The sequence below is a fragment of the Homarus americanus genome, unplaced genomic scaffold (genome assembly GCF_018991925.1).
Source record: "Homarus americanus isolate GMGI-L3 unplaced genomic scaffold, GMGI_Hamer_2.0 scaffold45562, whole genome shotgun sequence".
Taxonomy (NCBI): Eukaryota; Metazoa; Arthropoda; class Malacostraca; order Decapoda; family Nephropidae; genus Homarus; species Homarus americanus.
This window is the reverse complement of record NW_024744839.1, coordinates 8,229,378-8,239,693: the sequence shown is the minus strand read 5'-3', so window position 1 is coordinate 8,239,693 and position 10,316 is coordinate 8,229,378. Positions and strand designations below refer to the sequence as shown.

Sequence of the window (10,316 nt, the reverse complement as noted above, 5' to 3'; positions counted from 1 at the left end):
TGCCATTAGTGGTTGCCATTAGTGGTTAGCTACTTCTATTGTTCCATTTATTAACATTAAATAATGTTACTTAAAACATATACAGTATATTAATTTTATTTCATTAATTTTACTACAGCTATAACCAGGGTCTTATTTTCTTCATTTTCTCGTGTAGAACTATCATCCCGGAGTCCCGGCTGTAAACACAAACGAAAACAATGACGTCCCATCTCCTCTTGTGTGACCATATTATTATTCATTTATATTGTATAAGGTGCATTCAGAAACATTATTTAAAATATATAGGTTGCAATTTTCATTAATTGTATTGTTTTGGGGGGAATAGAGGGCAAGAAGCCACACAAAAGATATGAAAAGGTCACACTTGGGAATGCATCTCATTATTATTGCTTTATTTTAATGGTAATTAATGATTCACAATAAGATGATTCACCTCACACTGCAATATTGGAGGACACATTAACGTCGTTATTCGAGGCTTTACTGTACAAGTTTTTCAACTCGTATTTTTGGGCAGATATACGTAACTTTCTTCATTTACCTTCACTCATTAACATGCACACACACACACACTATCCTAAATACATATTGTGAAAAAAGTAAAAGAAATAATTGTCCTAAGGGCAAACCTGTACTGTACTTAAATGTACTAAATAATTAATAAAATTTTTATTTCTAGAGCATGTTTATATTCATATTAATCACTATCTTACAAGAATTACAGCAATATAAGTTATATTCTCCCAAGTCAATTCAGTGACATTTCATAAGCGAAAAACTTAAACTCAATCTACATGACAGATAAATAAATACCACTAGGCATCTCTTGCCACCAGTTTGTCAATACCTTACCTCACCTCACCCTCCCCCCTGCCTGGCCGTCAACACCTCACCTCCCCCTTCCCAGGAGTGAAGGTAGTTTTAGACTTAATGTTTTTATCTTATAAAATGTCACTGACTACACTTAGCAAAATATAACTTGCATTGCTGGAATCCTTGCAAGATAGCAAATAATTTGAGTATAGACATTATATATTTTGAAAAAAAAAATTTTTTTTAGTCCTTTAGTGTAGTACATTTCAATACAAATGAGTAGAGTAATATGTTGCTCAAAATTATGGCTTTTTCACAGGAAAAAGTCTGTATAACTAACACCAGGAGTCAGGATAATATGTACTGTATTTTTGGTGTTATTTTATATCATTATTTATCATTTTTATACATTTAGTACATTCACCGGAAGATTCAGACAATCGACTTTCCCGGACAGGTGGTCCCCCCTTGTAGTCCGGATCTTCGAGGGTTCACTGTATTAATCATGATGAGCCATAAACCATAAGAGGCCAATCAATAAATAAATAAACCTGTTAAAAGCAGCATTACCTGATCAGCCCCCACCTGCTTCCATACTCAAGTGTCTGAGTTCTCAGTAGGCCGATAGCAAAACTGATTAGACCACTGTACAGTATTCAGTAAGTGTTGTTAATTTCATAATATTTTTTTATTTATCTCCCCCCCCCCCCTCCTCCTCCTCCTCCTCCTTGGTGACCAGAGTATCTCTGAGTCCAAAAAAAGCGAATTCCGATATATTGAAGTTCGATTTATCAAGTTTTTACTGTACAGTAGTGGGTGTACAAATAATGAGGACTCCCTGTAGTTAAGTTGCCCTCTCAAAACTTAAGTTACAAGGAATATCTGAGAATCCCTAGACCGCACCACAAGTTGGAGCTCCCCCAGAAGTGTTACGAAAGTGGAATCTTGCGGGTTTGGCCCCACAGGCTGATCCCCCACTAATACAGTTGGAATCCCCTCATTAAATATACATAAATTTGTCTGTTTCTTTTGCATGTACAGGGGTGATCAAAGAATAGCAAGGGGGGGGGGGTCCAAGAAGTTGTGGGTGGAGGAACTTGTGACCACAGGTGAGAGACTTTGGTGGGGGCAAATTAGCCCCCGATTTTTTTTAAATCTGACATATATCATGGGCATTTTGAGGCCATTTTGAAGCCATGTGCACTTGTTATTAGGAGATATTCTGAGGTCAATAGCAATTACTTTTCACTATACAAAATGCCTGAGTACAATACTGCATTAGAGAAAAAGTATTGGAATTTCCTGACAAAAAGGGGTGGTCCGGCCCCGCCCCCTGGATCCGCCACTGATGTAGAAGTATGGTTTTTAAGATAAAGCTGAAAATTGGTACTGTATGCTAATAGAAAGAGTTCCAATAATACTCAAGAACTACTAAGTTCTGGAGGGGAGGTCAGGGCAACCTCCACTTAAAGTAGGCCCACCTGTACACAAGCACAGTTTTTAAGGTAGAGATAATATTTGGTATGGTTAATTTTTGTATGTGTGCTTAATTCTGGCCAAGGGCAAACACTAGTTATGTGCTTGTCTTTTTTCTTTTTTTGTCATATATTTTTAACCTAAACAGATTAAATTTAGTATGGTTATGTAACTGAAGGTGTAATTTGGGGTGTCTGCCATATGCTTCATTAAAAATAAACCTGGGCAACAACAGATACCTCAGCCTTTGACCCCCCCCCCCCCTCACCTGTGGGTCAGTCTACAGAGCTGAAATTTGGAAGGGAGGTGTGAATGGCCTGAGGGATGTTTGTGCACCCTTTCCTGCCCCTCCACTTGGGTGGCATGGCTGCTAGAATAACAAAATTATTAAGGAATATGGATTATTAGTGTTCTCATTATATGTGCATATGACAAACTGAGCTATTAGGGATGTGCAGTCAATGTGCACTCGACTTGCAGCGGCCAAGAAATTTTGATATGCAGCTGTGTACAGCTTTACAATGAAAATTTCTACTTCTACAGTGCCAATTGCTAGACGTCAAAATTTGCAAAAAAAAACAAAGCACAAGTGTATTGTAATATTGTTCAGTTAGATAAGCCTTTTATACAGTGAGTTCTGCTATAACGCGTGTTTTGATAACGCGAATTTGCTCTAACGCGATTTATGAATTCGGAACAATATTTGTATAACGCGATCGCTTGTTTGCTATAACGCGATTTTTGCTTACTATTTCTCCAATTTTGTGGTATTAACTGTGAATATGGTAAAGAAGAATATCTCCAAAAAGCATTCTGATGATAGAATTCCCGGTGATTATCGTAAAAGAAAGGATATAACATTTGAAGAGAAGCTTGATGTTATCAACCTCAAAATCACCCTTCTCCCCCATCAAGTTACATTCATATTTTTTCAAGGTAAAGTGTTAAATTTACTGTATGATTTCATTATTAGATATGAATGTAACATTTATTTAGACTGTGCTATCCTTTGTGTTAGGCTAACTACTAAATTTTTTCGATTTCGAGTAATCTGCACCTAACCCTATTTTCTCCATAAGCCCTGTTATTTCTATTACGCGATTTTCTATAACACGATATTTTACAAGAACACAATTATCGCGTTATAGCAGAACTACCTGTACTCTTTAGGACAAAGAAATTAAAAAATCCTTTATATTGTCACACATCTTTATATCTCCTAAGGTATCAGGTGGAAAACTGAGATATCATTGCCATTGATGTTAGGAACTGGCTTACCGACAGCTTACCCATATAACGGATTAGTTGGCAGAGACCAAAGGAGTGACCTGCCTAAAGCCTGTATGTCAACCCTTGTGACTTGCTCTGATGGTGATGCACCAAAGACAACCTGTATTGCATCTTGATCAAATAAAATAGAAATCTAAAAAGTATTCACAATTTAAATCACGTTTCTATGAAACAATGCTATGGGTGGGTAAGCTGTGCAACAAGGATAACGAACATAGAATGTGGATGTCTGTGATGAAATTAACTGCTTCAAATAGGAATGAAAGACTAAAGCATTATTTTTCTCTCTCTTACTCTATAAAAGGAAAATTCTATAGAGGAAATTGGGGTTACCTTTAAATCATACCTATCAAACATGATATAAACATATTTAATAATATCTGGGCTTTGTTGGCAAAGTACAGTACCTTCTCTGCGATGAGTGATGGACAATGGTCACGAGTAAGTTCCCTTGGTACACCTGACCGGAATAATATTGCCCGAGAGTCTCCCACATGACCCACAGCAAGCTCTACTCCTCCCCGCAGTAAACACACAGTTGCTGTAGTTCCAGCTTTCAAGCCTGTGGAAGGTAGAGAATATATTTTGCAATTAAGACCCTATTACTATACTTTATTTCAGACCCACTCTCATCTGACTCATACATCAGGCGAATCGGTCAACTTAACTGGAAGCTGGTTAATAATAAACACCCTGGCTTGCATTCCATAACAACACACTTTTCCTATCCATTCTCTTCTCTCAAACTCAGGAATTGTAGCTAAAACAACAACAGTAGTACAGGTATACCCCAAAAACCAACTCCCCAATAACCGCCGCTTCACTTAACCCCTAAGTTTCATTGATACTCCGGAGATCCGAGAGGAGTGGCAGATTTGTTTTGAATATTGTGGGTGGTGGCATGGTGCAAATTCTTGTCACAAGAGGGCTCTGTGCACTACCTCTGACTTATTCCTGGCATCTTTGCTAGTTTACATTTACCATGTGTCTCCGACTGTGTTTTTTCATTATCTCTGTATTCCAGTGATAGTTCGTCTAGTGCTGGGCAGATTGATGTGATGTGATAAGGCATAATACGAGTGGTGATGGATCAGCAAAGATTGGTAAAGATGAACTTGCTACCCTCGACTATCTCTACCATCCTCAACACAAGTAAATAACAGTCTCAGTTTATGCTTTACAATGCTAATTTATGGCTTAGTATACTTGCTTTTCATGTTAGCTTTATTTTCTCGATTGACAGTGTGCACTACAAAGATATATCAAGGGTAGATGGGAATTTTTTGAGGGTGGCAGGTCCCTAACCCCCCTGAATTTGTTATGTTCTTATGGGATTAATTGCTTCGATAACAGTTAAATCACTAACCAACGACTTTTCTTGGTCTCTATATGTGTCATTTATTGGGGTACAACTGTACCTAATTCCTACAAAACCTAATTTAATCTTTTACTCTATAATAAACCCACTATCTCTTTATCCGCTCTGCCTCTCCCCATGCCCTATAATTGCATCTTTCATATTGTTTCTTCTCATACAGTAATCCCACGGGTTACGGAAAGGATGCGTCCTTGTAAAGCTGACTTCCATTATGTAATTGGGATGCGTTCCTTAGGACATTTTTCAGCAAGCACTGTTATGAATGAAAATATTTTTTTTAAACAATACTACATTAATTATTATACGATATTAACCCCTGGGCTTTAGGCGATGGTCAACACCCTCCCCCCTCCCAAGGGTATTTAAAACACAAATAAAAAGCATTTTTAGTCTTACAAACTGGCCATGAATAATATAAAGAGGAAATAAATAAATTGCCTTACCACAGACTGGCAACACCAAGGCTAAGGAGAGTCGAGAATGTTCATTTAGTGGAAGCAATAGTGACGAGGTAAACACACAAATTTGTCGGCAGTATGATGTACAGGAAACTTTTTTTACTATGATATTACTATTTACACTATTAAATATAATTATTACTGCTCCAGTAATTGATCACAATACAGTAAAGCCTCGAATGACGACGGTTATGCGTCCTCCAATATTGCAGAGCAAGGCGAATCATCGTATCGCGAAACATTAATTACCATTAAAATAAAGCAATAAAAAAGAGATGCGTTCCTAAGTGTGACCTTTTCATATCTTTTGTGTGGCTTTTTACCCTCTTTTTCCCCCAAAACATTACAATTAATTAAAATTGCAAACTTTATTCTTTAAAAAATGCTTCTGAATGCACCTTATACTGTACAATATAAATGAATAATAATATGGTCACACAAGAGGAGATGAGCCGCCATTGTTTTCGTTAGTATTTACAGCTGTGAGTCCAGGACGATAGTTCTACATGAGAAAATGAAGAAAATTAAACCCTGGTTGTAGCTGTAGTAAAATTAATGTAAAAAAATTAATATATATGTTTTAAGTAATGTTAATAACTGTAACAATAGAAGTAGCTAACCACTAATGGCAAAGAAAAAAAAGTGAGATGGATTGGGAACGCCAACATATACATGCGCATTTAAGGATACCGCATCATTTATCTTTTTAAGAATACAGTGGTCCCTCGGTTAACAAACGCCTCGGTTAAAGAAATTTCGGTTACTGGGTAACGAATTACCTTCCATAAGAATATTCAATTCGGTTAACGAAAAAAATTTGGTTAACAAATTCCTTACGAATTCCTCTCAACATGTTTTCGCTTGCTCACCAGGTGGAATATTAGTCCGCCAATACAGTAATCAGTTCTAGGGCTTAAATTCGTTCCCATTTGAGTAAATATCAAGAAGGTTGTACTATTCAATAATTTTCCCAGTTTAATATTAAAAATTTTAGTAATTTTAACAATTATTTAACATAATTGAAGTACAGGAAAATAGTTTTTAGTGCGCCAAACAGCCACTCAACTCACCAAACAGGCGTCAGTTTGTATCTCTGGTCAGTAGAGGTAACATCTTGCTTGAAACTCTCTTGAACATAAACTATTTTTATGTTTTTACAGTACAATTATTGGTCATGCTGAAATTTATTTTACATATTGACAATATATAGTGCAGTGCTGGTTTAAAGAAAATAATCTTGAATTACACCTAGTGAACTTAAAATTTTATGGGTGAAATGACGGCATGAAGCATGGGGTGATTTCTCTTCCACCCCCACTTCCTTCTCTTCTCCCTTCTCCTCCACCCCCACTTCTAATTCCCATCATCATCATCATCATCAACCAGGAGCCTTCTACATACTTTGTATGTAATTTTCGGTGAGCTGGAACCAATTACCCAAAATCCCATTGAAACAATGGTTTCGGTTAACGAACGACCTTCTGGAACGAATTGCATTCATTAACCGAGGGACCAATGTATGTACAAAAGATTCATTAATGTTTATTACTGAATATGTATTTGATTGAATTAGTGTTTATATATGCGAAATAAACAATACAATTCATTAATAATACGTAAAATATTAAAGCACACAAGAGGATAAGAGATGGCATTGTTGTCTGTGTTTACGCCCATAATGTCAGTTATCCACCTGAAACTGAAGAAAATAAGACCCTGAGTGTTGTTGTAGTAAAATTAATGTACAAAATATGTAAGTTTTAATTAATGCTTTTTAATGTACAGTAGAAGTAACCACTGATATTAAAGAAAAAAAAGTGAGACTCATAATGGAACACCAATGTATACGTGCGCACTCAAGGAAAGAGTCATTTATCTCAAGAATATGTACAAAAGATTCATTATTGTTTATCAATGAATATGTAGTTGATTGAATTAATGTTTATAGTTGTGAAATGAACAATCCAATTCATTAATAATACGTAGAATATTAAAACACACATGAGGAGACAAGACGGCATTGTTTTCGTGAGTGACGCTGGTTCCACTGAAGAAAATAAGACCCTGGCTGTAAATGTAGTGAACTTAATGTACAAAAATTGAATACCTGTGTGTATGTTTTAAGTAATGTTATTTAATGTTAATAAATGGAACAATAGAAGTAGCTAACCTCTAATGGTAAAGAAATAAAGCGAGACGATTGGGAACGCCAACGTATGTACTGTACAGGAAGTGGGCACATGTGAAAACATATCATCATCTCTCAACATAAGAATATGAAAGCAACACTTATTTACTGTTCATATATGTTTTAAATAATACTTACGAAAGCAATGCAAAAATTCTATCCATCAATAGTGGTAAAGTCTAAAACATAAGAACAGCCAATGATGTTGTGCGAGTTTTTACTCAGATGATGAAGTCATCAGGTTCAACTCTGGCTGAAGCTGTAGCTTTCCATAAAGCTGTTGCTGAAACTGTTACGGAGACCTGAAGTTGTTGTTGAAGCTGCTTATGATGCTGAATTTGATGGTGTAGCTGAAGTTGATGGTTTAGGCCTTTGAATAATAAAGCTCTAGAAAGAACCATGCACAGCTGCTTTCTTTTCTCATTATACAACCTTTATGTAGAGGTCTTTTGCATTTATTTAAATAATAATGCTTTATTCTGTTAATGGATCCTCTTCAGAAAATATATTCATTGCTTGCTCCAGATAATATCCACAGACCTATCACCAATTTCATATCATTTTAACACATCTAGTTTCTCGGCTAATCTCAAAAACTTTCTATTAGCTTTTGAAACAACACTACCATCATTTGCTCTCTTGCTCATGTTGAATAAGGATGCAAAAATGTTGTAAGAAACCTGATAAAGTTTTTCTCCATTTCCTGTGCAGATGAGTGAAAACAAAGGGCCGCCAGCTGCAATTGTTTATACAAGTGATGCTGGCGTCACCACTAACAAGCCCGGCAGCCTCAATGAGCCAGACGTGTCTTTTTTTTTAATAATATCGGGATTTACAGTTATTTATAAGAAAATTAAATTTTTTTTTTCATTTTGTCGTAGATACGAAGAAAGTAATGGCGCAAATTGAATTGGGTCCTAAATTAACCAGGTTCTTGGATATGAATTTTCGTTAGTTGAACTGTCGTTATCGGAGGCTTTACTGTACTAGACTGGTGCTTGGGGGTTGTGGGGGGAGGGGGCAGAAACACATGGTGAAGTATGTCAAGTTCAAGGGCGAGATTCCTACATTACAAAAGCTGAGAAGCCACTCAGAAGAGATTTGGAAGCTCAAGTGTGAGTGAAAAATAATTACCTATTAGGCAACATAAACTAGCCAGGACTGCCTTTTTTATTAAAAAAAGCCCAAGAAGGATCAAATGTCATATGAAATGAACTGAAGCTCGACAGACACACATCACAGGATGTGAACTGAAGCTTAGGAGTTAATTTAATAATAAATACAGTAGGGTCTCGGAGTATGTGTATCCATAGTACGCATCCCTGCTTATACGTGACTTATATATGTCTGACACTTGGGGTCTCATTCTTGCATGAGCCAACCCATCCACCATCACTCGCTAGCTCAACATGTTTCTCACACGTCCATGATCATTTGAGAAAATTATAAATAAAATCATTACAATACTGTACAGGGGTCCCCGACTTACGACGTCCGACTTAAGGACGCCCGCCAATACGAATGCGGTTAAACTTAAAATTTACAGTACGTATTTTATTTACCTGGTGACTTATTTTTTACTTTCATTTACTGTATTTTGTCTTTCTATTTCTTCTTTTCTCTTAAATTAAATGATTTTAGATGTATATAAGGACCTAAGCTATGATACAGTGGAATTTCAAACATTGTTCTGTATGTATGGTATGTGCAGTAGCAAAAACAACTATCTGTGCATACTTTGTGGGAAACAATATGAGACCATGGACGATAAATTTTGGCATATGAGGGTTGTCACTAGTCACATGTAAAATTTTGGAGCATATCGACCCCCACCTGCACAGATAGTTGTTTTAGTTACTGTACATATCATGTGCTCTGACTTACGTACAAATCCGACTAAAGAACATCCTCAGGAACGGAACCCGTTTGAAACCCGGGGACCCCCTGTACTCGATTTGGTTTAAAATTAAGAAAATACAGTCAACCCTCACTTTACGCGGTCCCACATTCCGCGTTTCCACGTTTACGCGGTACCCTGCCGAAACCCGGGATGCTCACATTCCGCGGTGCGTGTACCCCTTTATGTGGAGAGTGTCCGCCTCGACGCTATTTTTAGATTCGCCCCTCCCACCTGCTCCCGCCTCCGCCTAGGCATGCCGCGCGGTAAGGTTGCGCAGTGCATGTCTCTGTTGCGTTATCAGTGACGTCATATGACGTATCGGACTGTGATTGGCCATGCATCCCTATGTAGTGATGGGTTGTCAGACCACAGCTTATATCTCAGAAACAGTCCAGATTTGACCCGACATTAGGGGGGTCAAGTGTAAGGGTAACCCTCGCGGCTGCCCAAGGGTTACAAATCAACCAGGCTCCCCTCCACATGTCACACGGCCCCAACAAATATGTGAGACACACAGTGAGCAAAGGAGCCACCTGCGGTCCTTCCCCAATTTACACAAGGAACCTACAGTACATCCCAGACAAGGCCCAGACCTATCCTCACATTAACCAGGTAAAATGTAACCCTCGAGCCCAAGTCAAGGGGCCACAAATCAACCAGAGCCTCTCATGTCACACGGCCCCACCAACGATGTTAACAGACAAGCATTTATCTGAAGATTTCTCCAGAATATACAACAACTTATAGTCTCTGAAAAAGTCCAGACCTGACCCTACATTAGCGAGGGCAAATGTAAGGAGACCCTTCGCC

The 10,316-nt window shown here is 37.6% G+C and overlaps 1 protein-coding gene across 1 annotated transcript in view; it reads right to left on the bottom strand.

The window, feature by feature from the left end:
• The window catches only part of LOC121878112 (protein phosphatase 1K, mitochondrial-like), a 142,630-nt gene that overhangs the window by 74,187 nt on the left and 58,127 nt on the right, over positions 1-10,316 (bottom strand). The window contains exon 4 of the mRNA XM_042384104.1: positions 3,990-4,144. Coding sequence (XP_042240038.1) covers positions 3,990-4,144 — 155 coding nt within the window. The remainder of the gene's footprint in view (positions 1-3,989; positions 4,145-10,316) is intronic.